The following is a 26,170-nucleotide window of genomic DNA, read 5'->3' as shown; positions in this document are numbered from 1 at the left end:
ATGATATGCAATGAAAAAGGGGGTCGGTTTGTAATACTACAGACCGACTGCTTGAGGACATTATATAAAGTCACTACCAAAAACACTGATTCAAATGCAATTAGAGTTCGTTTATTCAGCTGGATCTTTTAACTACCAAGACTTTAGCACTCGGCAAGCACGAGAGGTTCCCTTAATTGCCATCACACAGAAATTCACCATGGTCACAGAAATTCACCATGGTCACCATGGTCATTTTTATTTCATTTAATTTTACTGAGTGACAATACGTAAAAGGATTTCCATATTCTGATACTAACCTAGAAATGAGCTCCTGGTAAGATCTATGGACTAATCTTTTTTCAACTTGTTAATTTTATCACACAAACGCCAGTATGAAACCATACAATATATATGTGCATATAGAGTGCTGTTGTACCAAATGTAACCAATCAATATGCATTTGCAATGACCGATTGATTGATGCAACATTTACTTAATTTATCAATGATTTCAAATGAATTTTCAGACCATTACATTAAACCCTACACCTGTCAGTTGCTTTAAACATTACAAATTTGTACTGCAGTACATGAAGTCATGCAGTGTTTTACCAGAATCCTGGGTCCACCCTCCATGCTTGTTCAGACTTAGGAAACTGCAATAGAGGTGTCAGCATTTCTAAGCCAAAGATGAAACAATGAGCACGCCCTCAAATATTTTAGTTCGCTGTAAATTTTGCTATCCTATTACAATAATAAACTGCAATAAGTTATATGTTTACTGCCAACACTTTTTGGTCAACTTTTAATACACAACACATGTACGGGACACACAAAATGTATAGCATCAGCATGCTTCCTCAAAATACTTCAAAAGAGCTTCAGATTTTGCTGCTATTTCACAAATTAAGGGCACTTCTTACATCACTTGAAAGCAAAGGTGAAGTAACTTTTAAAATGTCAACAACAGATGTTTCAATACAACATTTAACTGTACCGAAATGAATTCTGTGAATGAAGATTGATACCTTCACACTTATGTTGCAAATTTTGATTCCCACAAAATTAAGAGACTAAATGGATAATAGACAGCATCACTTTTTCTCTGGGGGCTTATCATCTTTCTTCTTCTCCTCTGTCTGGGGTTGCTGGGTGAGTGTTCCCATGGCGTCACGGACTGCCTCACTAGAGATGTCCACTCCAGGGAGATTCTCCATGACACTCTGGAGGAATGCTGGGTCTGACATCAACTCGGAGAAATCCTCATTCTCCCCTTCAGCCTGATCAGAAAAGAGGACAAGAATCCATACACTGTGTTAATATTCATACAAAACACATGTACGTTATAAACCCCCCAAAAATAGGAGAGAGGTTCAAGTATTTTTCTTAATAAACTGTTTCCAAATAAATATTTCTCTGTCAAGAAAACTTTCCTTTTCATGATTTACTCAATTAACTTAAGTCAATTTTAATGTTTTTGTTCAGTTCTGATGGTCACTTTGTTGCTAATGCCTTTCTGCTGACAGACCACAATCATTTCAAAGTTATGTAAAAACAAAAACAAAAAAGTAACCAATCTCAGCGAAGAAACGGATTGGATATGTATCACTCGTCTTTTCAAACTTCTTCTCAACATTGAAGAAATTAAAATAATGTGAAGTGGAGTTGCCACTTGCATCTTAACACCAACTGACAAAGTGGTATAATACTGTGAGTAGAGGATCAGAATTGTGGGCAGGGGAACAACAGCATAATGAGTGCACCCTCAAAAGTACATACAGACCAATCCTATGATAAATCAAGTGAGATTTAAAGTAGGATCCCACCACATGAGGAGACACAACCACAGCTTAATCAAGTTTCATTGTTTTGATTGACCTAAAAGTTTGGGTCAGTTAAGATATGAAGTGAAACGGAGTTCAGTTTGGGACATTGTGTAGGGGAAGGGGAGGGGGAGGGGCGTTACCTTAGAGTCACCACCCTCCATGCTGGCTGGTGTGTCTGTCTCCATGGGAATCTCACTGGCTGCACTATCACTCATCAGTCCAGACAGCCCTGGACAAGACAAGACAAAACATTAAAACCAACATCAACTTGTCCTTCAATTATATCTGAAACCTTAGACTAGAAACCTAACAATTGCCCTCTGGGAGTTTGTACTTAATTAGTGGGGCCTTAACCAATTCACTCCGGGATTTTTTTACAAGAACGGAACGAGGAGCGGGACTACTTTTCACTTGACCTCAAGCCAGGTGGGTTGAAGCCATCACCCTCGGGCAGCACACTCATATTTCCGGCCTCGCTCGCTGACAGATATTTCCGGCCTCGCTCCCTGCATGTTTATCTGTCATTCGTTCCAAATACCGCAAAACTTGTGCGTGTATACACGGCTTTCAGCGCAAACTGGTTAAGCAGTAGAATATGTATTCCTGGGTCCAGCATTTCTGAAGGTGATCAGCGCATAATTAGTGATTACCCAACAGCTCCTATCAGAAGAAGTGGATCTTCTTCCCATTCATAAGCAATTATATCATTCCATGGTGTTATTGCAAACCATCCAAAGTGTACTTCTCCACCATGCAAACTTTACGTCTTAGTCAAATAAGATGACATGTCACAAATTGACTATACTATTATGATTCAATCATTGAATATCTGCCTTAAAGCATACAATTCTAAGTCCATGTTTGACATACTGTATGCAATGAGTTAAATACCTTGGTCTGAACACTGCCTTGATCTCTACCATTGAGTTACGAACATCAAGTAAACTTTTTGTCTGAAAGAACTTAATTAAAATATTTTCAAGCCCAAACACAGTACGTGCCCTGTTCATGATTACTTGTGAACTCAGACAATCAGGTGCAGTGAAATAGAATAATCACTGAGCATTGGCACAAATGAAATCCCATGAGGCTGTCAGGCCATCCTCTTTCCTAATTATTATGTCTAGATTTCAGTCTTTGTATTGTGATTATGGAAATAACTGCCCTAAATAGGCAGAATTAGAACAATGCACAATCAGTACTAAGAAACTGAATCTGCTCTTTGTCTCCAGGAGATGCATTTCAAGCCATCAGCTTGTTTCACTCAAATAGTTAAGTTGTACCTGAGCTTTGTGTGAGCGACATCTGCATGGCAAATGCAATCTGTTCCTCCTCTGACATGGCGCTGAGGTCCGGCATGGGTGTCTCCATGGCACTAGGAGCGTCTGGCTCCATGGACATAGCCAGAGCCTGCTCCAGTAATGCTTCCTCAGAATCTGCTTAAGGGAATCACACAAGGATATCTGTTATTTACCCTAACCCAGCCAGACGCAATACAGTGCATCAGGTGTAAATGTTTGTGGGAACTTGCTTCCACTTTAACAGGCAAAGTAAACCCCGGTTAAGCACCTGGTTTCATGGGACATCAATCCCAACATCAACTAATAGTGGGCGAGTTCTAGCCTCTTCAATCCTCCAAAACCCTCCAAATATTCCTGGTGGTCTTTAAAGGATCCAGGAGGGTTAGTCTGTCTTGTTAGCTAACACTGACTCTCTTAACCCAAAGTTTGTTTTATTTTTTATTAACCCTGAGTTCTTGGACAATTTTTTTATTTTTTATTTCAATGAATTAGTCTTTGCGTAAGCTGAATCATTAAGACTTCAAGTCCAGATTGACGTTCACTACCCTACTGGACAGTGTATTTATGAATAATTTGGCAATCAATTAAATCAATAAAAGATAAATTAAATGCAAAAAAGCAACTTGTCTGACTGATCTGCATTTCAAATAATGCAGGCGCGGTTCTAGAGCCAATATTTTTTTTTGGGGGGGGGGGGGCTAGCAGGGCGGATCCAGAATATTTTTTCAGGGAGGCGTGCTGAAATGTAGACCGGTTATTTTCTCCAGACACTTAGGCCTCCGAAAAATCAATATATTTTCAATGGGAAGCGCCAATAAAATCCTAAAATCAGGCACACTATATTAACTACAAATGCACCCTTGTCACGACTATTTCTCTAAGGGGAGACCGTTCGCATGTACGTCACATTCCTTCTTTTTGCTAATGCAATTTTTTTGGGGGGGGGGGGGGGGCTAGACAAAATTTACCCCACGTAGAACCGCCACTGAAATAATGGCATGGCCACAACGTTTACTTGTTAATTCAGTTTGCCACTGTGATACTAACTTGGTGCATTAGCAGGCTTAGGTGTAGCCTCCGTGGCAGATGACTCAGATGGTTGGGAGGGATCTTCTTGTCTCTGTCTTTGCTCCTCCATGGATATACGCAAAGCCTGTACAGTGTACAAAAAAAAAGTGCGAAAAAAAGTTGCAGGGATTGATTTTTTTCTTAAGATGAAATTTGGTTTGCGGTATGTGTAAATTCAATGTTGGGTTTTGACCTTCACCGACATTTTATAAGGCCAAACAAAAAAATACCTTTGGTTTGGGTCACCCGACCGACCCTATTGTGGAAAGCGATAAAATGTGACCCCACACAATTTTATTGGTTACTTGGGAAAAAAATATTACGATACTGACTTCCGATCAAAATTGGTCAAAAACGCCAAACGCCAGAACAATTTATAGTCATTTATTTATAGTCATTGTACCAAGACCGCTTGGATCCTTTGTCACATTATCGTCAGTGCATCACAGTCCAAAAAAGTTGGGTCTGTGTGTCTCATGATCCTCCGTACGTACACACGTGTGTTCAAGCAGCACGGTATTGCGTGCCAGGGGGAATCCCCACGGCAATGTCTGTGCCCAACAAGCAACTCTATCGGTTGACCGCCAGTTACACGGCCGCACAGACTTTCGAGCCTAGGGACGCCATGCATCGTGGAAACCATGTGAACCGAACCAAAGGTATACTCAATGTTGTCCTGGTAACAGTGAAAAAAAATTACAAACTGTTCGGGTGAGACTTGAACCCATGACCTCCTGCACACTAGTGCAGAGGTCTTACCACTCAACCATCGAGTTACAGGGATCAGCTGGGTGGTTCGAGTCTGATATAGCAGTCGGTGGGTACCGCAACTAAACTGTTCAATTTTTGATTTTGTTCCTACAAAATCTTACTACAGGATGATTCTGCTGAAATGAACCTTTACAATGTTTATTTACAGGTTAATTCAGTAAGCAATTGCAAAAGTTATTGAATTCTTATTATATAAACAAAGGCTTTTTATAGACCAATCCCCTTACCATAACCAATCAGAAGCCTTTATTGAGGTGGTACCATGTACGATTGTACGTACACAACTCACACATGAGCTCTCAATGCATCTTCAACCAATAGGGTTCCATGAATCCACATGCGCCTATGCTTAAGAATGTGTTATGTTCCTACTTCAGTAATGTTTTCTAATTGGGATTGGTGGAATCAGCCTACAGAACAATTTCTTTGCTTTTACCATGGCCAGTTCTGGATCTGTGGAGGGATCAAAACCAAACTCAAATTCTCCCCCTGTGCCAGGCAGGCCGGGCACAGCTCCTGTACCATCCTCACCAACGATGACAGGGGAGTTCATCAGGGCATCTGAGAGCAGTGTTCCTGGTGGGATGGTCACCAGGTGACACCTGTCATTAGATCAAATGGTATGAGTACAAATTAGTGAGCTGTCATAGCCTCATGGGCATGCGCAATGCACATAATTCTTTGTGGGTATTTCTGTGGATACTGGATTTTTAGTCCAGCCTCGGGTTATGGTGCATGTGTCCTTGGGCAAGCCATTTTGTCACTCACATGTGCACTCATCTCATATATATGACTTGAAGCTTTGCATGGCGGAAGAGATAAAATAGAAAAATTGCAGGTAACACCATGTGAATCTCTTCTTGGAAGAAGTGTGTGTGGGAGGGGGGGGGGGTAAGGAGGGAATTTAACATGGAGAATTCATTCGGAAATACAAAACAGAATATGCCCTTGGTTTGACCCCCCTAATATTTTGTAAAGACTACCTTTTTCATGTGTCTACAATCCAGCATAGATGTGCAAGAGCCCTTTTCAACAAATTTCCCCACCCCCCCCCCCCCGAAAAAAAAAAATTAAAAGACCTTGCTTCGCTGCTGAGATGTTTTGAAGAATTGAGGAAAGCAAGACAGAAAATGTTACTCTACCATGGTTTGGTACTCCATAATAGTTAAAGTGGACAGAATATGCCCTTGGTTTACTGCACAGTGATGGATTTTGCAGGGTTGTGGAAGGTTCCTAGCAAAAATGCCTAGGGAGTAGGGCCAGTCATCAAGAACAACTCTCTTGGGACAAGTTTTTGTACATTTGAATAATTAAATAAACCACAATGGTTTATTTGACTTGGTTAACGTCAAGTCAATATCTGATGAACAAAGACTTCGATTGGAGTCGGATCTGAACTTGTTACTTCTGGAACACAATACTGATATTGTGTTTTTAAACAAGCCAGTGTTTTAGCAAGTCATTCTGGTACATTTTCCTGGAACTACTTGTATTTATTTTGAAAGCATTTACAATATTGTCTTACAGAAAGAAAATATGTAAAGTGGTCTACACTTACCCTGTGCCATCACTGCCATTGATGGTATCTACAAAAGCTGTCAGTTTCTCTGTGTTGAGTTTCTGTAGACAAAGTACATAAATGAAGCTAAGCCTACTTTGAAAAATTGTACATGCACTTAATAATCTCAATACATGATAACTTCCTTCAAAAACTTAGGGGCATAAAAAAGGCAATCATTGTGTGAAAAATGTCATCCACCTTGGTGCAGAGTCACTTCATCAAAAATACTTTCAGGTCAAATATCTTGAGATGGCCCCATCTTTCCCATGCCAATACAAGAACCGTACGACCCTTATGTAAAGTGTCTGTATTTTTCCCTAGTATATTAAAAATATACTCACATCTTCTCCAAAGTTGACAACGTCCACGTTGACCTTCTCTTTTTTCAATTTCTTTGCTAATTTGACCAGCTGCAACAGGAAATGGAGGGAGAAAAAAAAACTCAGTAGCATTTTTGTTAAAAAAAAGTCTTTGCAGTAAATTTTCAAATGAAGCTGTTGGGAGATGCATCCATAAAGTTTCTCAAACTTGTACTTTCTGTGCTCTGCAATGAATTTGATTTTTTTGTTCTCCTGACAAATTTTGACCTTGGAAAATGTTGATATGAAAAAAGGCTTTTATTTTGGATTGCTTTTATGCACATACAGATCTACCCTTTGAGTGGAATGGTTTCTGGTCCTAACATTATCAGTTTTAAAAGGTTAAGTTTTAAAAGGGTGGCCTTAACCAGTTTACCCTGCGAGAACTGTAGGGCTGAAACGATACACTTATACGATACATATCACATAACTGCCAAACTATAGGATCTATAATCACGATATATCTCAACCTTTAGCCACTCTAGTGCCAGAAATCGACCTCCCTATTACTGATTGTAGCACCCAAAACCATGCTAGCACTCTATGGTTTTATTGATTTTCCAGTGAATAAACACAATGTATTACACAATAAAGTCCAGATGCTAATGGGTTAATTAAAACAATCGTGTTCCATGCTTCCAAAAAAGACAAATGGTAGATAAGCACCGTCGATATGTCGATATTACTCGATTATTCGATATTGTTTTGATATCAATATCGCCAATATCATTTTTTTTAACCATATCGATATATCAAAAATTTCGATATTGAGGAATAATATCGAAAATATGGAGAATTTCGATATTGAGGAATGATATCGACAGTATCAAAATGCATTAGATTATCCTCAAAATAAATCTCCCATTCGTGCTGTTACTTTATGTTTTTTTTACTTTTTGCTGTATAATGGAATAAAAGTCGTTAGCAAATTGTGTTTGTGAGAATAAACATCAGGAGATGCCAAGCGGCGATGCTTTGTGATTTGCATTCACTGGAATTCGTGGTCTCCAATATAACGCAAAACCTCACAAGAAGCTGTCCTTTTTGTTGGCTTGGAGAAGTTCCGTTGGCCGCCGTATATTTTCGCACATTCTCTTGTCTGCAACGTTTGGTGCTTGATGAAACTAATTGATCAAGGGACGAGCAACGTGCTCTGAAAAAAGGCGTGGGAATTGATTTGTTTATTTTGGGTGGTTTGAAGGTGTTCTGTTGTCTAATTTGTTCCCACATATTTCTCGCCGGGTATTCCCCCACCCATCGGCAGTCCTTTAATGTGCACTGTCACCATGGATATACAAATGCCAAGCTACAACATGCCAGTGGGTAGGTAAGGCCCACCTCCGCGCCCACCTAAGTGCCCTCCCCCAATAAATCTGCCAGTGAAAGAATATCGAAGTGGTAGATAAATGTATGCTGATATCCTGATTCAGCTGATCATTCTGCAAACTCCCCCCTCTATTTGCATAAATTTAAAAATTCATGAGTCACTCCAAACCCTTATTTCATTGATAATACCAGAAATGTCATCAGAATTATTTTTAGTTTGTTGTTGCTGAGAATAATTTAATTGAAATGATATAAAGCCAATGGTGATGGTATTTTTGCGTCGTCTTTTAAATTTCGGTGTAGCAAATTTCTTTCTTGAACACTGTGACTAGAAAGTGTACTGTATTTATTGAGTCAAAAAATCTACCACAATGTCATCCTTGATTCCTCATGCAAGCTAAGGGTCGGTGAGTCGCCTCTGGCAGACGCCACCCATCGTGTTTGGGGTTAATGACATAATACATCCCCTGAAAACAAGGAATCACTCTAGCATCCTCTGTACAATCGTGTACCAGGAGGACCACAAAAATTAGTAACAGGTGTAGCATTTCCTTCATATAATTTTTTTGTTTTTTAAATAAATGGATTTATCTTATTCATGGGATAATCGATATATATCGAATATACTCGACATTGGATTTCCGATATATCGATTATTGAAGATTCTTAAATCGACGGAGCTTAATGGTAAATGATTTTCAAAATATGATTAAATGAATAAATAAACAATACACCAAATGCAATCTTATCTTCTCTGTCAACTGCCTGACAGCATTTAGTATTCTCATAAGAGTTGGTACACCTCATCTCATCTAATGACGGATATGTACCACCACAAATTCCCTCAGCAATTTTTCTATTCTCTTAAAAAGATTTCGTACATCGAATGATATGTGGTAAAATCTAACGTGTGACAAAAATTTCCGATACAGAAGATGATGATCGTGGCCGAACAGACTCAGAAAAAACATGACAAACAAGCAAAAAACAGTCTAGTTTAATATCCTAAACTAATGCATACAAAATTATTGTATCCAGTGCAGTGCAGCGACTTTGACAGACCCCCTCAAATGGCGTACCATAGAAATATGTGGGTACATGGTGTGCATAGAGGCTTCCTTCCCGACTCCCGGTACTTGGACAAGTACAAGCAATTAAAAACAAAACCTTGGGGGGGGGGGGGGGCGACACTCAAAAATAGCACAAACACAGTCAGTACATCTAAAATCACAGCAAGTATTTTTTGGGTGGCCTTTTCAGGGTTCATGTACAAATCCACAATAACAAAAGACTGCATACTGGTCTGTGATATGGATCAACTCACCTCCTTTTCATCATTTATAATTGGACTGCCTACAAATGCAATAATTCTCATGCGGTGATTCTTGCCCATCCGATGCTTCAGAGCCAACTGAGGAGGAAAATGATTAAAAGGGTTTGTTCTTGACAAGTACTTGGGAAATATTTATCAAGGTACACAGTGTTTAAGAAAGTGTAGAAATACAAATTTTAAGGAACAGATGGAAGTTTTACTTATAGCAAGTTATGTAGTTAAGTATAGAAGAAGTAGCAAGTAGGCAACTAGGTCATATTTTCTTATTTTCTTGTGGTACAAAAGAGGGTGCTTTTGATGAACTTTACTTGGCATTTTAACAGCAATTTTGTTATGAAATCAGCACTTTATTAAAAGTAAACAAAGAGGAACAATTTTTACAAGGAGTTCTAATGCTCCCGCTTTTTAAATGTAAAGCTCTTAAAAAGTGTGATTCCTTTTTGTCAATAATTGTAACAATGCTGCAAAAAAATAAAATGCAACAAAAATTGAAAGGAAACATGTCACAGACTCAATGTGCTTCGAAATTGTGCTGGGGCCTCGAAAACAAGGATTTATACTTACATGTGCCACACGAATGCCTGTAATGAAATTCAAATCCCCCTTGGGTTGGGTCTGGTGTAGACTAGCCAGAATGCGGGCCACATCAGAAGAAAGGGTTACCAACACCTTGACACTACAGACCAGGACACAAAAAAAGTTCACTATTTCATGGTGAAATCAAATCTGAGAGCAATTCACACTGAAATCAAATACCCGATCATTTCATTATCGGATCATATCATTATTTACATGTAATCATGTTTCATTATGTGATCATTACAGAAATACAAGACAAGTTGCTTATGTACTATTGTTCCATGTCATGGATCAAAACCCCCTTAACACACAGCACAACCTCTTAGATTAAGACTTATGGTATTACCTTTTGAGAAAAAGGGGAGTCACAAAATGACAGGCACTATGTTTGCAGCACAGGTATATGACAACACTCAGTGTATGTACAGTAACTTAGACCACCAAGGACATCTACGTATCACAACATCTTAGCCTATTTAACTCAAAACTTTCTGGAAAGAGGTTCTGCTATGTATTTATATAGAATTACGAACAAGAATGGAATTTTGTTTTCTCAGATTTCATTTGTTCCTGATCTTTTATGGTTGGTTATCAAAATAAAATCTTTGCATATATAAGCCCATACTTGGCAAGAGTTATGAGCCCGACGGTATTCTCCACATTAATGCGTGTCTTAGAGATGCAGATGAGGTTGACAGCATCTTGCTGGGCTTGGATGCGAGTTGGAATGAAGTCTCCATTTCTCATATATTCGCTTGTGTCAACACTGGAAAAAATAGAAAGAAACCAGAATAGGACATTATTATTACTTGATTTCGAAACCTTATACTTCGTACTGATCCATGATGTCATGCTGCAGTGCCATAACTAAAGCCACATAACAAATGTTTGACAGGCATTACAGCATAATTTCTGTCAAAATACTGTTGGTCCAGCAGACTCTCCATGCTGGAAGGAAGCCAGTAGTTTTTTTTTCCTGGTCAGATGGCTCCCTATGGTTTATAGAATAAATGGAGGATTGCTTGATAATGTATAATTAATTGTTTAAGAACTCAAAAGATAGAGGGGTACTAAACTATACTATCACCATTCAAATCCCACGTCGTTGGTTGTTAAGTTTTTCAATGCAATGTAACCTGTCAGTCCAACGTTTCATCTCAAGATGTGCAATGGTGTGAGTGGATTCAAGAAAGTTCCATGACATACTGTAAGTATGTGATTCATTTGTCTTTTTCCCCCAACATTCTTGTATTGAGGTTAAACATATAAATGAAAAGTGGCATCAGGATACTATTGCTGGTCTGAATGCAGTTGTTATAATGTTATAGGTTGGATCTGTAGATCTGCGCGCCATCAAGCAAACACACTGCACTAGGTACTTGGTAGAGTAATCCCATTGCAACCCAATTTGGGCTAAACTGGGATGTCGTGCAGAGGTGACTTCAACAGCCAGATGCAGTCATGTGGTTGCTAAGGCAAAGCGTCTGCCGTTGTTAGGCAAAGCTAATCCGATTACGTACTTAAACGCTATAGCAGAGCAGTGAAATTCATGCACCACAAAAAAATGGCCTTTTGAACGTTGTGTTTCTCAGAAAATATGCACAGAATGATTGAAAAGTTAAATTGTAACGGAAGAAGAAATTCTTAGCTTCAAGTCAGTGAAAATATCACCGTCATCGATGCCGAAACACCAATGCTGGTTACTGGTATAGCTGACCTTCAAGTCTGCAGGAAATCCTTCAAAACTTATATCTATTTCTAGGAATTTCTCAAAATTGTTATTTCACGAGTAGTTGAATATTTATATCTTCTAAGTATATTCCGAATTTCAGCTTAATATGTTGTTGCAAACGCTAGTGCTACAATTTACACCATCTCCATGGACAATTTTGACGACGATTTCTGCCAACCCAAGTTACATGCATTGTTCAGCCAAGCGCCTTAGGTGCTACGGTTGACCGATTTCGGCCAAGCCACACAATATCGTATTGTAAATTAGCGTGTTCATTAGCGTCACTCGGCTTGTTTTGGTGTGGGTCTCAATATCGACCAATGGAAGCCGGCAAAAAGGGTGATATTCTTCAATTAATAACTCGTGAAGGAGGTTTTTCTCAAAATGTTTACTGCACAACATAATGGATAGGAACCTTATTAATATTCATGAGGCTTGAAAAGATCGACAGCTATTGCAAACGTCAGTGTTACAACTTTCAATGATGCATGTAGCCAGGCCTATTTTTCCGATTTCAACGAAAGTAATGAACACATCACAATGAATTTTAGCACATACCTGAATCATTATGAGGAAAGTAAACCCTGAAAGTTGAATGAAGATATGGTCTTTCAAACGGGAGACACTAGTTTTCAAAGAATTTGCCCGCCAACATGAACATGTGTGTGCACATGCATGACATGTAGTTTCATTCAAAATGAAGTGTTACGTAACCTTTAGAAATCGCCCTTCGCAACCACATGACTGGATGGATAAGGTACCAAATGTGAAAACAAGATGAAAAGAACACAAAAGTGAACTTCGTTTTTACAGGTGACAGAGAAAGAAAGAATTTACAGAATAATATTGCATTGCAGAGGCTGCATCGCTCTGACATGTCTGATGGGAGAGATGGCTGGTGTTGGAAGGCCTGTTTAATGTGTGGATGGGGCTATGTGTAGAACGGCAGATGGTGGTACAGTTGTTTTCCTTGTTCAGGATCGCAATCATTATTCAATATACTCTCGGCTCGACTAATTCATGAATTCAAGTGACACTGGTTAAAAAGTGTACCTTCAATGATGAAGATTTCAATTGTTAAGCCAGAACCATCCCGAATCAAGCACATTTTCTGATAAAGTATTACTTAATTTTTCAAAAAACAGTTCATTCAAGAGAATTCCAGCAACTTTTAAAAAGGGAATTAACGTAAATGATTTTGAATTATTGTCTGCAGCACGACGGCACGAACATGCCCGGACCGAAAACCTTTGACCCATCACAGAATACATCACATTAAAAATGATTAACGTGTGTGTAGTTGGGTCCTCCGTGTACGTGCAGGCACGATCCGGAACTAGGCAAAAACATACAGTCATTCGTTTGCAAATTTTCAAATATTACAGACTCTAAAACTTATTTTGATTCAACAAACATTCAATGTTAGAGTTTATACATCTGTAGAGTACAAACAAAATATTCATAATCACCCGTTCCCACTGTGATGTTGTTGAGAAAATTTATTGTCGATTGATTTCGACAAACCATGATTTCTACAAACCATCCAAACGTGCCAAAGTGCGCATCGGAAATCAGACCATAAGAGGGGGGGGGGGGGGGGGGGCTGAACACCACATTACACTATGGGGCGCTCTTCAGGATATAGATGTACATGTATATCAACATGTTTCAAATTAACGCATTTTAAAAGCTTTTGTATTCGTTTCTCCACTTTTCAATGATATTGAATACATTTGGGTTGTTGGGATGTTAAAAAAATACCTCAAAATCCGCATTTTGTTTTTCCCATCACGAAAAAGTATGAGGGGATGACTCAATAGCCCATACCCCCCAGGTCCAAAAGTGGGAGGGATATATACCCCCCCCCCAGGATTTATGCCCCTGCAGGAAAGACAAACCTGCAGCATTCTTTTGGATCTGCTCAAGGTGGTTTACATGTATGTAATTCGCTGTGAATTATTTATTATGTCCACTCCATCTAAAAATCAATGCCCTTTTATGATCCATTTTACTTGTAATAATATGTAATGTGACAGTAAATATTGGCTTGGCTGGATAAGATTGTACCAGTTAAGCTTTGAAAAAAAGGTTGTGTTTTCATAAGTCACATTGCGATTGCAACACTTTAGCTTTGAAACAAATTGTGTTTTCAGAAGTCACACCAAGACTAATTGATTCTGTTTTTACCCCAAACATCGCATACAAAAATAAACGCTGATTAATTTAAGGAATAGCCAGGCACCAGACTATTCCTAATATGCATATGTGTGCAAGATTTTGAACACATGTATCTAAATGATCCAAAACCGAAATGAGAGCGGGTAGTGGTGGGAGCGTACTGCATGACAGTCGACACCTTGTTAGATTATGATGGGTTGGGTTCCGTGTGTCTGAGTCACGTGTATCCACTCAATCAAGATCAAACACCACAGTGCTGTTCCAAAAAGTGTACTATTGGATTTTGATTGATTGGATGTCGTTGACCACTGTGGGTTACTGTGTTGTTGGAGTTTGATGGGATGAGTACTGTTTGTACAGGGTGAGTAAAAAAAGCAGAACCCAAACCCAAAGAAATATATTTCATATTTAAAAAAACTATACATGTAGATGTATCCAATAATAATTGACTGGTAAACGATTTAATAAACTACTTTTAGATGAAAGAAACTACTTCAGTTGCTCAATCCCTATATCACTACTTATAACGAAATGACCCTAAAATCTGTTTGGTCTAAAAATGCAATTTAAAGAACTGTCATTACAATTGTCTTAAAACATCATCAGTGATAATAACAATAATAATAAATGGGCAATTCCACACCAAAGAGTACTGTTCCATTGGGTTACTGTGTTGTTGGAGCTTGATGGGATAAGTACTGTTCATTGGGTTACTGTGTTGTTGGAGTTTGATGGGATGAGTACTGTTCCATTGGGTTACTGTGTTGTTGGAGTTTGATGGGATAAGTACTGTTCATTGGGTTACTGTGTTGTTGGAGTTTGATGGGATGAGTACTGTTCCATTGGGTTACTGTGTTGTTGGAGTTTGATGGGATAAGTACTGTTCATTGGGTTACTGTGTTGTTGGAGTTTGATGGGATGAGTACTGTTCCATTGGGTTACTGTGTTGTTGAAACTTGATGGAATGAGTACTGTTCATTGGGTTACTGTGTTGTTGGAGTTTGATGGGATGAGTACTGTTCATTGGGTTACTGTGTTGTTGGAGTTTGATGGGATGAGTACTGTTCATTGGGTTACTGTGTTGTTGGAGTTTGATGGGATGAGTACTGTTCATTGGGTTACTGTGTTGTTGGAGTTTGATGGGATGAGTACTGTTCCATTGGGTTACTGTGTTGTTGAAACTTGATGGGATGAGTACTGTTCCATTGGGTTACTGTGTTGTTGAAACTTGATGGAATGAGTACTGTTCATTGGGTTACTGTGTTGTTGGAGTTTATAAAGGGAATGAGTACTGTTAGTGTAAGCTGTTGGGTTTTGAATGATTGGACTTTCTCCGTATTGTGAGCCACAAAGTGGTCATACGCTATACGCAGGGAAAAATTATTTTGAGTAAATTGAAACCGGGACTGTTTTTTCACTTGATGTTCATTCACCATGGAAGATACTCACCAGGTTAATAAATAATAGGCAGTGGATATTTAGCAGGAGACGGCAAACCATTAGTAAACGTTAGATTGCCGGATATGCACTGAACATGGGTAGTTACTGTTTTTTTATACTTAGACATTTTCCGGTGAAAAATTTTAGTCTGGCTCCATGACAATATTATCGTTGTAACTTTGTATTCACAAGATAGGAATCTGACCATTTTACAATTTCGGACTTTATATCCCTTTAAAAGAATCCTCAAGATCCACAAATCTGAAAAAAGAAAATGTAATACTCTGCAATAAAATGTTTGATAATAATAAAATAAATAATAATAAAAGAAGAATATTCTTACTTTGGGGGGGATGGGGAAAAAACCTTTAAAATTTCGCCAGCGGTGATCGAACCCGGATCCTCCCACTCATGAGATCTGTTGCTTATCCAGCAGGCCACAGGTTTTGATTTTGTTCCCTTATAGGAACCGGGCCCTACACTACACGATCACCCACAACTGTTGGTGGTAATTTAGGGAGTAATTGCAGAATACCCCGCCACTCGGCTAAAATCACTGGCTACGAGGTTGGAATCACTGCAAAAGAAACAATTCAAGTCCATTGCCAGCTATGCGGATACTGAGTGGGGGTCCATTATTTGAGAACGAAGCAACACAAAATGAATGGGAGTTGCTGAAAAAAATTCTAAGTCCAAACCAACCACCCTGTTGGCGGCTACGAGGCTACGGAGTGGGAGTCCCCTTGAATATGCTTGAGAACGAAGCAACACAAAAGGAATGGGAGTTGCTGAAAATTTTTTAAGTCCAAACCAACTACCCTGTTGGCGGCTACGCGGTCACGAAGTGGGAGTGCAATGGAGCATGACGCATAGTACATACAAGTAGCGCTGAGAATGTTTATTGAGGTCAATCAGCCGTGACCTCGTAGCCGGCTACGAGGTGGATAGATCGAGTGGCGGGGTATTCTGCAATTGTGCCTAATTGAGTATATCTTAACCCTAAATGACAACCCAATGATAAAATTTAGGGCGGGGTAACTCCTACTCCTAGAACTATGAGGCTCCACGTAGTGGAGCCTCATAGGTTCAGAACCCCGCAAAATTGTTGTCGGCACAAAACACTAATTAAGTACAAAAACGTTCATCCCAACCAAGCTGTTTCCCACAGAACCGCTGCACAGTTTGCCCCTAAACTCCGTACAATACCTCATGACATACTCACGTTATGTGCACCCAACAAACATCAGTGGATTCTGTCGGTTTTTCGGCAAAATGATGAAAAATATGCCTTTTCCGCACTGAGCCAACCTGACACTTGAAATTTGCACGCGCGCAGAATGATCGCAGTCATTTTCGGGTTCGATCGCTCGGAGCGCGCCGCGGGGGGTACGTACTCGCACTTGTACGCATGCGCATACTATCGTTCCGCTCCTACACCATCCGGTTCGTTAGTAAAAACGTCATACACGCGCGCACACCACTGATTACTAGCGCCCATTGGCTGCAAATGCTCGAGCTGCGTTAACTTCCGGTTCCAATCGTGCAGAAAGTGCCTGAGGTGACGTCACACTAACGAACCGGATACCCCCCGCGGCGCGCTCCGAGCGATCGGACCGAAAATGACTGCGATCATTCTGCGCGCGTGCAAATTTCAAGTGTCAGGTTGGCTCAGTGCGGAAAGGGCATATTTTCCATCATTTTTGCAAAAAAACCGACAGAATCCACCGATGTTTGTTGGGTGCACAAAGCGTGAGTATGTCATGAGGTATTGTACGGAGTTTAGGGGCAAACTGTGCAGCGGTTCTGTGGGAAACGGCTTGGTTGGGATGGACGTTTTTGTACTTAATTAGTGTTTTGTGCTGACAACAATTTTGCGGGGTTCTCCACTACGTGGAGCCTCATAGTTCTAGGAATAGGTAACTCCAGCTACCATTACATGTTACTAGTCGACAACTCCAAGTTCCTCACATCATGCACATCGCATCCAACTACAAAAAAAAAACTTTTCCGGCGTGGCCCTGCTCCTCTTTAAATTAAGTTTTAACTTTACAGTTGTATGGACTATCAATCAATCAATCAAAATCTTTAATTAATACTAATAGTTGAATAGCGGTCCTACTAAAGCGCGTCAACAAGCGTCAACAAGCGTCAACAAGCGTCAACAAGTTTTAGTAGTCGTTAAGTGCGCGTCAACAAGATTTTTATAGACTTTTGAACAATAAAAACAACTTTATAGTAGAAAAAGCAATAATGAACATCTTCTGCATATCAATTAATGTTAAAATTATTTAAAAAGTGGTTTTCTAGCGCGAAATCTACGACGGGTTTTTCGGTTTAGTATTGGCCGCCATCTTGTTTGAGATCTACATACTACGCATGCGTGGAGTGTACCATTCACGCATAGGGGTTTCTTTATACTATACGCTTTGCGAAACCTCGTTTGGTTTTTGCATTGGGATTTTTTGGCGGACATTGTGAACAGTGTCAGTCGGCATATTTTTCAAATAATTAGCCAAGTACCGTGACAAAGTTTTGCATAATTTATAATTGAAAAAAAAAATAGTTTTCCTAAAAACCAAACGAGGTATCGCCTAAGCGTATCGTATAAAGAAACCCCTACGCGTGAATGATACACTCCACGCATGCGTAGTATGTAGATCTCAAACAAGATAGCGGCCGATACTAAACCGAAAAACCCGTCGTAGATTTCGCACTGGAAAGCCACTTTTTAAGTAATTTTAACTTTAATTGATATGCAGAAGATGTTCATTATTGCTTTTTCTACCATATAAAGCTGTTTTTATTGTTCAAAGGCCTATACAAAATTTGTTGACGCGCACTTAACGACTACTAAAACTTGTTGTCGCTTGTTGACGCTTGTTGACGCTTGTTGACGCGCTTTAGTAGGACCCTTGAATAGTGGTACGGTGGGGGCCTACGGTTTTTGATTAGTCATGCCATTTTTTGTCAGTCATCACCACGCTCGGTTTGGTGCGCTGTTACCGGCACATTTTCTAATGTTCAGATTCTATTTGAAGAACGCAAGTCATAACACTATTTTTCTATCTACTTAGGTATAATTATAAGGTGGTACAAATATAATTAAATATGTAAAATCACGAAACTAAGTCACAACTTACCACACCATCGTACTTTCGAGCACCATTTTGTCGGCTAAATTTGTAGTCGGATCCTCGATACGATACAGGCAGAAATCTCCATGCATGACGGCTAGTGACAAGACCAACTCAAGTTGCTATTGTCCTTCCGTAACGTAAGTAAGATTCATTTTGATTGGCGAATTTTCAGGAATTATCTATTGCGTCCACATTATCCATCCAATTAAAATGTACGTTGTTCAGTGCACAGTAACAATCCCAGCACGCAATGTAGACCTAGACGGAAGTAAACAAAAAAGCAGACGACATGCATGCATAACGTGGGAGATCGGACACGGCAGCCGCGATTTGTGTTCGGTTTATATTAAGACCTGAACGTGAAGTGTAGTATCAATGGAAATCTTTGGCTGTGGATATAATGGTTTTGGGCAACTACTCCCTGCATCATCAAAACGGTGTATCTGTTCTCCTGTCAAGATTTTTCAGGAATTTGTTTTGTTGGACACAAATTACAAAGAATCCCGATTTGCACTAGGCCGGTCTGCTTCCATGGCTTCGGAAAAATTCATCAAATTAACTTCATCCTGGAGTACAGTGCACGTCCTAAGTGGTAACAACATGATTTCGAGCATTTTCTTGGCGTATATCCAACATTGTCCAAACAAATATGTCGGTTTTGGCAAATTAAACTTTAAAAGATCTCTGCTTGCACTGAGCCTCTGAGGCCTTCACTGAGTAGCCCCATAAGTGTGGCCAATTTACTGGACTACCTCCGTAAATTATAAAGGCCACACTTCCACCATGTACAAAAGCATGTCGAACTTTATCAAATTTTGAGTGTCACATTTAGGCTTAGTTTGTAGTTTATTTTTGCTTTAGAAGCATACTCACCCTCTTTATAGGCTAATCAGATTGGTTTGCACACTTTTGCGTATCAAAATTTCAACATGAAATTTCACGAAAATTAGACATCTGAAAAAAGGCAGCACTTTCTGATTAGCCTATTAAGAGGGTAAGAATGCTTCTAAAGCAAAAATGAACTACAAACTAAGCCTAAATGTGAAAATGTGGGAGCCCACCCAGGGCACTGCCTTAAGAGGGAGAAGAAGTCTGACCTTTGTGGACCAGCTCAAGAGGGACACTGATCTCACATCTGCGCACCTGCATGACAGATCGAGACAGCTGGAGGAAGAGGACTCAGGGACTGGCTCGTGATGTCGTCACAACCCAGGCCACCCCGACATGATGATGATGATGAAATGTGAAAATCAAAATGTGACAAAGTTTGACATGTTTTTGTACACAGTGGAAGTGTGGCCTTTATTTACGGAGGTAGTCCAGTAAATTGGCCACATTTATGGGGCTATTCACTGAGGACATTTTTTGTTGAAACATAGTCATTGGCTATCGTTATGGCTATCGTTACGGCGTTGCAAAACACCATCGCGAATCTACATGTATAACTGCCATGACTGCCATACCAACCAGAGTGCAGAAAAACATACAAACAAATTCAGGCGCCAATTTTTACTCACTCTCAAAATTCTCCAAAACTTCACCAGCCCAGTATCAATTCAATTTTTAAAGGAGACTTTCCTTCAACATTTTGCACCTAAGAGTGAATAATAGTGAAGCCAAGTGATTTCAGTTTGAAGCCTAAAACTAGACTGGTATATATCCAACTGTTTGAAAGGACTGACTGCTTCAGGCAGACTATGGAGAGATATTAAGAAACAGAGCCAGGTACTATAGATGTTTCTTTTGACACAGTTGGCTGATGCAGTACTAAAGGGGTGTGGGACTGGTTGTTTGGTTCATGTGCCAGTCTATTTTCTTGTTTTGCATGTTTTCAACACCTTAAGTTTTGGGACTCAGTATCGAGAGTTCAACATTTTCGGACTAATGTCATAATGTGCTTTCTCATTTTCCCACTATTCACATTTCAGATTCTAAAATTTGGTGGCAAGGATTCTACAATGGAAAGAAGTCGGCATTTCAGACTTTGGAAACAGATGAATTGCAGAGGAGTCATGTAGTTGATATGGATGCTACATGTGAAAAGTTATATTGCACAACAGAAGATGGAGAGTGTATTGCAGTGGACATAGGGACTGGTCAAGTGTTAAAGGTCAAAGAGGGTGAAAATGGATTGAGAACAAAATTCTTGAAGGTTGCTGTTGGTGATAGGAATAAAGTGGCAGTTACAGGTAGATATTGGATTATTTAGCTGGATCACTAAATCAATACTGCTACTAATTCCACATCTTATTAACTTCAAGTGGTAGGATCATGAAGAAACTGTATTGTGGAAAACAGTTTCTTGTTTATCTATCTTGTTTTCTCTTCTGCAGATGGGTATTCATCTGGTTTTATTTCAAGTGAAAACAGCAGCTATATCTTTCGTCCCTTTGATTGTGCTGTAAAATTCTCTCAAGTGCACTGCGGTAAAGAGCATGTGATTCTGCTCTCTCAGATCTACCAAGTGTACAGCTTTGGGCTTGGCAGGTGAAGTAGAACTTTCCTCGGTTAACATAATAACTTCAAAGTTCTGTGTAAACTCATGGGGCAAATGTCAAGCTGTCTACATGCATGTAAGGTCAAATTTCGCAATAAAAGCACTTGGTCCAATTTTTTTTTTGGTAATCACAGTCGAGGCCAGTTGGGTCATGGGACAACGGATGGAGAAAGTCAGCCAAGACTCCTAGAAGCTCTGGGGAGTGTTCCTGTAGACACAATCAGTGCAGGTGGATGGCATTCAGCAGTAGTCAGCAGTGAGTTGTTTTTTTAGGTTAATGGAGTAATTTACAGCAGGCTGGAGTTGGGGAGAGAGATTGGTGGGGGATAAAGTGGGGGTTATGCAAGGAGAGACCCTTTGCAGACATTGTTGGTGGATGTCTATTTTTTTTCTTCTCATTTTTGGTTGGTGAGTGGGTTGGATAGATACACTTTAACCAAAGTATCGCTGTTACTGATTCAAACGTGGATAGGAATAAACATGTAATTGTATTCCTCCATGATTCAAAGGAGATGGGTCAGAAAGATTACAAATATGTCATTCAAATGTAAACCACTTTTTCAACAATGTTTGTTTTCATTATCCAGCCACCACTTAATTCTCCATTTTCTTTTTCAAACTCATATTAGCTATTGGAGATATCTATGTATGGGGCTGGAATGAATCTGGCCAACTAGGATTTCCAATGCAGAGAAAATCAGTAAGCCAACATCACGGTACCTCTCAAGATCTGCTTGCTGATGGAAGCGATTATCTGCCCAGTCTAGAGAAACCACACTCTGGAGTAAAGAGGACTTTGGAGCAACATGCAGAACAAACCGCATGGACAAAGAAGAAAGCCATATCTTTAAAATCAACAGAAAGTAGTAGTACATTGTCTCAGTCACTTGAAGATGGAAATTTAAAGTTAATTAAAGGAGAAGTTTTTGAAACAAGCAAAAGATCCCATGGAAATCAACCTCATTACAAAAATGTAACTTCTCAGACAGACGTTCATTATCAGAAGGCACACCAACCATTAAAACTCCCCTCACTGCATGATACAGGTTTCCAAAAACAAGTTACTGCAGAAATAAATTCCACCTTAAATGAAGTGATTGACGATCGGAATTATGGTGCTGGAGAAGAAAGCAACTGTTCCAAGGAGCATCATGCAGCAGACCTGATGGATGAACGCAGTGACAGCAGAGACACCATACTCTTCCAGCCTCTTCCCAGAATACTTGACCTTCCCAATGGGAAGAATGTTGTCAAAGTCAGCTGTGGTTCACGGCACACTGCTGCCATCTCTGGTAAGTTTCTCCGGTAATCAGCTAAGCTTGAATGACATCACAAGAATTTTCAAAATTGTTGATAATTCACATGTGTGATATTTCTGATATTTCTATGGAGACAATTTAAAACTGTTTTCTAATCTTTTCAAAAGACCTTTCTCAGGGTACACCATTTTGAAAATCAAAGTGAAGCATATGATACAAACTTGAATATTCTGTAAATGCGTTTGGTAAGTACATGTACTAGATACAGAATTTTCACACCAAAAATCTTAGTGTGCACTAATCCTATCATCCTTTATGTTTCAGAGGATGGATGTCTCTACACCTGGGGATGGGATGCATATGGCCAACTTGGTCACGGCGACGCACTAACAAGAGATATTCCAACAATGGTGAAATGTATCAGGGAGGATCAACGAGTGATAGATGTTTCCTGTGGAGCTTGGAATACGCTAATCGGGATCACATCCTATGAATGACATGACAAGATTAGTCAAGTGGCATTATAGTAGGCAGTTTTTGAAGGTGGTATTTTGTGAACAATTTTAACTCTACTTGCATATAATATATTTGTGTATTATGGGCTACACATGTATAACTAAAATAAAAAAAATACATATAAATAAAATATAAAAGATGATTCAAACCCTCTCTCAGACTGCAAATATGGCCATCACATTTACATTTTCATCGAAATAAACATAAAATATCGAAATCAAGTATATTATACGTCACAGGTGGGAGCTACTGTTATGAACATCTTCATCCCTTAAAAATTCGTTTAAGAGCCAATTTACCGTGAACAAAATTTCCATAGATTTTTACACATACTATGGGGGATTAGGAGTCTGTGAAAACATTTGTTTAGCATTTCTTTAGCCATGGAGATAGACACAGTGTACCGTTATGTATAACCAATGATAATCCCCAGGGTCCAGGGTCATTAAAAAAAACCTGTGAAAAAACCCTTGCGGGATTAGTCCTATACTGAAGCCCCACGTAAAAATGTCCGTGAAACATCTCTTAAAGATGCAAGCAGAAGTGGACTTTTAAAGAACATTTAAGAGATCAGATGCTCATAGTACAGGCGTACAAAATCCTTTCAGATTAAAACCACATGTATCAAAATATTCCTTTGAACTTACTATGAAACAATTTTACCAGAAACAAATATAAAATCCAATAAAGGATATTTTGGTGATACATTTGGATGATTCAGCAAATTTTTAATTAACAGGCTGGGTGTGAAATCTCCGCTTTTTAGCGGATTTCCGGTTTTTGTGTAGCGTGCCACATTTTGTTTTCCGCTTTTTTATTCTACCGATGGTCCAGATTTTCCCCCGCGCATTGATTTTATTTCCATTTATTTTATTTTTCGCTGCCGCCGGCCGGCCGAACGCACGCGATAAACACAATCGATCCGTTCTACAAATCACGAAGTGAACACAATTACCCATAATGTGCGTGTAGGCTACTGCACATATGCCATACGATGATGTAGTCCAATTCTACAACTGCGCCTGCCAGGATGTTATTGATGGTGGCGCTCAACCAATCACCCGTTCCCGTTTCATCCGCCGTACAGTCCGTGGAAGCCGCTCGTCAGGCACGGCGTCGCCGAACGGAAATGGAGGAAGACCCGTACATCATCGAGCCTACGTCCTGTCACAACGGCATGTATCTGATGCCATCACTCAAGTCAAGACAACATACTTCAATGAACAGTTTTCGAATTGTAACTCTTAAGATATGTTCAAGACTGTAAATGAATTACTGAATACTAACCAATGTCATTTACACGATTCTACCTCCTCAAATGTACTTGCTAATGAGTTTGGTGATTTCTTTTTGCGTAAAGTTGATAACATTCGATCTGAAGTGGATAGTACACATGTATTGCCTTCAACAATACAGTACACCCATTGAATAATAACCCCTTACATTGTACTATGTCTTGCTTTGATCCTGTTACTGTTGACGAATTAACTAGCATTGTTATGAATGTCCATCCAAATCCTGTGATCTTGACCCCATGCCCACATGTAAACAATCATTTGCCTACTCTTATTCAGATTTTGTGTAGCATCGTGAACGGCTCATTGTCTGCGAGCGTGTTTCCGCTGGAACTCCGCAGAGCTAGAATTACTCCTGTCCTGAAAGGTCATCCCTGGGCAGTCAACAACTTCAAAGTTACCTGTGTCCAACTTGCCCTTCAAGGGTAAACTTATTGAAAAGGTTGCGTCCTCCCTGGTTGCTTCTTTCGTCCATTCCAATACCTTGTCTGAACCTCTGCAGTCCGCTTACCATCCTGCCCATAGCACTGAACGAAACTGCTCTTCTCACAGTTCAAGGTGCAATAGATCACCGTATCCTCTTACACCGTCTCACTTATGACTTTGGTCAAGATGGTGCTGTCAAGACCTGGTACCACTCTTACTTCAGTGGCAGAACGAGTCAAGCTCGTGTGAAGGAAGCTCTCTCTGCTGAAAGCCAATCTGAAATTCATCAGGGATCTGTTATTGGTCCTCAGCTTTTTGTATACTCCCACATCATTGGTTAAATAGTTCATCGACACTATTCAATACTACATTATGCTGATGTATTCTTGACCTTTGGGCCCACTACGCCATGAGATGCTGGCTGTTTCGATTGCCTCGTTGTGTCAAAGAACTTCAATCTTGCATGATCTCTACTCCGGATGAAGCCAGATTATTAGACAGAGTTCTTCACTGCATCTTCTTCCGTTCACTTCAAACATCTTCAGCACTGTGCTTTTAACCTTGTTGAGGTTGAAATGCAGCCCCCCTCGGTCAGAAACTTGGGTGTTGCATGTGTTTGACCATTACATGTATAATTATGTCTGATCACATTACACATGTGGCTTTCTCAACTGGCATATATCCGCAACCTTAGTCGGATCAGGAAATTTCTTGACTTCATCAATGCTTGCCACAATGCTTTCCGTGTCCTGATTCTATCGAAGCTTGACTATTGCTACTGTCTGCTAAACAGAGTCTCTAAGAAAGATATCTCGTCTTCAGAGACTTCAAAACAGATGCGCAAGACTCTTTCAGACGCCCAAACCATACCTCTCCTCTGCTCAAACAATTCATCATCATCATCATCATCACTTGGTACACGGCAACAGAACTAAAAGTTCCATGACGCCGCGGGGTGTAGACGATGTCTAGTTCGTGAGGGCAGCTTTAAAATTAACAAGGGTCGGTCGTGTAGTAATGTCAAGGGGTAGCCTATTCCAATCACGGATGGTTCTAGGGAAGAATGAGTTCTTGTATTTATCAGTTCTGGATACGATGATGTTGTATGCGTCAGCTGTGAAGTGCCGGCTTGAATGATTGTTGTCTCTAAGTTGAAGCTTGTTGGATGTCACTGGAGATGCCCCTTTGTGAATAAGGTAGAACTGGCTTAATCGGGCATTCTGGCGCCTTTCTGCCAGACTTTCCCACTCCAGATCTTGGATCATTTTGGTGACGCTAGATTTACGGCGATAATCGTTGACCACAAAACGTGCCGCCCTTCTTTGAACTTCGTCCAACATCTGAATGTATTTAGCTTGGTAGGGGTCGGTGACTGCGGCAGCATATTCGAGGTGAGGTCGAACGAGGGCCTTGTATGCTTTGGCTTTGGTTTCTATGCTGCATTGGTGGATATTTCTTTGAAGAAGACCAAGGATTTTATTTGCTTTACTAACGGTGCGCCGATAATTTGGTTCCCAGGAGAGGTTATCCGATATTGTCACTCCAAGGTATGTGTGCTCTTGAACTTGCTCAAGGGTTTCTCCAA

At 39.9% G+C, this 26,170-nt stretch overlaps 2 protein-coding genes across 4 annotated transcripts; one reads left to right on the top strand and one right to left on the bottom strand.

Moving 5' to 3' along the window:
* Nucleotides 1–89: 89 nt before the first annotated feature.
* LOC119735365 (26S proteasome non-ATPase regulatory subunit 4-like) lies at nt 90–18,703 on the bottom strand. 2 transcript variants are annotated; one of them, XM_038209066.1, is made up of 11 exons: nt 18,596–18,703; nt 10,731–10,871; nt 10,091–10,202; nt 9,518–9,604; nt 6,850–6,918; nt 6,506–6,567; nt 5,384–5,549; nt 4,156–4,261; nt 3,091–3,246; nt 1,948–2,036; nt 90–1,261 (listed from the first exon to the last, which is right to left on the bottom strand). In XM_038209066.1, the coding sequence occupies exons 1-11, from the start codon at nt 18,679–18,681 to the stop codon at nt 1,076–1,078; spliced, it is 1,260 nt and encodes a 419-aa protein (XP_038064994.1). In that variant the 5' UTR covers nt 18,682–18,703; the 3' UTR covers nt 90–1,075. The 2 variants fall into 2 exon arrangements, with proteins under 2 accessions (XP_038064994.1, XP_038065001.1); XM_038209073.1 differs by having other exon boundaries at nt 3,091–3,243.
* Nucleotides 18,641–24,187, top strand: LOC119735350 (ultraviolet-B receptor UVR8-like). 2 transcript variants are annotated; one of them, XM_038209057.1, is made up of 6 exons: nt 18,641–18,729; nt 20,521–20,781; nt 20,926–21,079; nt 21,224–21,345; nt 21,719–22,381; nt 22,673–24,187. In XM_038209057.1, exons 2-6 carry the CDS (start codon nt 20,616–20,618, stop codon nt 22,843–22,845), a joined length of 1,278 nt encoding a protein of 425 aa, XP_038064985.1. In that variant the 5' UTR covers nt 18,641–18,729; nt 20,521–20,615; the 3' UTR covers nt 22,846–24,187. The 2 variants fall into 2 exon arrangements, with proteins under 2 accessions (XP_038064985.1, XP_038064976.1); XM_038209048.1 differs by lacking the exon at nt 18,641–18,729 and adding an exon at nt 18,848–19,184.
* Nucleotides 24,188–26,170: the final 1,983 nt, after the last annotated feature.

The sequence above is a fragment of the Patiria miniata genome, unplaced genomic scaffold (genome assembly GCF_015706575.1).
Source record: "Patiria miniata isolate m_02_andy unplaced genomic scaffold, ASM1570657v1 HiC_scaffold_10, whole genome shotgun sequence".
Taxonomy (NCBI): Eukaryota; Metazoa; Echinodermata; class Asteroidea; order Valvatida; family Asterinidae; genus Patiria; species Patiria miniata.
The sequence above is the reverse complement of the archived record's forward strand: the minus strand, read 5'-3'. Positions and strand labels throughout refer to the sequence as shown.

Excerpts from the sequence above, each read along its gene's own strand:
- LOC119735365 (XM_038209066.1), bottom strand. The coding sequence starts at position 18,681 with ATGCATGGAGATTTCTGCCTGTATCGTATCGAGGATCCGACTACAAAT. Across the intron at positions 9,605-10,090 it reads CAGGCATTCGTGTGGCACAT|TTGGCTCTGAAGCATCGGAT; the intron begins GTAAGTATAAAT and ends TTTCCTCCTCAG. Across the intron at positions 6,919-9,517 it reads TTATAAATGATGAAAAGGAG|CTGGTCAAATTAGCAAAGAA; the intron begins GTGAGTTGATCC and ends TTCCTGTTGCAG.
- LOC119735350 (XM_038209048.1), top strand. The coding sequence starts at position 18,968 with ATGGAAATCTTTGGCTGTGGATATAATGGTTTTGGGCAACTACTCCCT. Across the intron at positions 21,080-21,223 it reads TACAGCTTTGGGCTTGGCAG|TCGAGGCCAGTTGGGTCATG; the intron begins GTGAAGTAGAAC and ends TGGTAATCACAG. Across the intron at positions 22,382-22,672 it reads GCACACTGCTGCCATCTCTG|AGGATGGATGTCTCTACACC; the intron begins GTAAGTTTCTCC and ends TTTATGTTTCAG.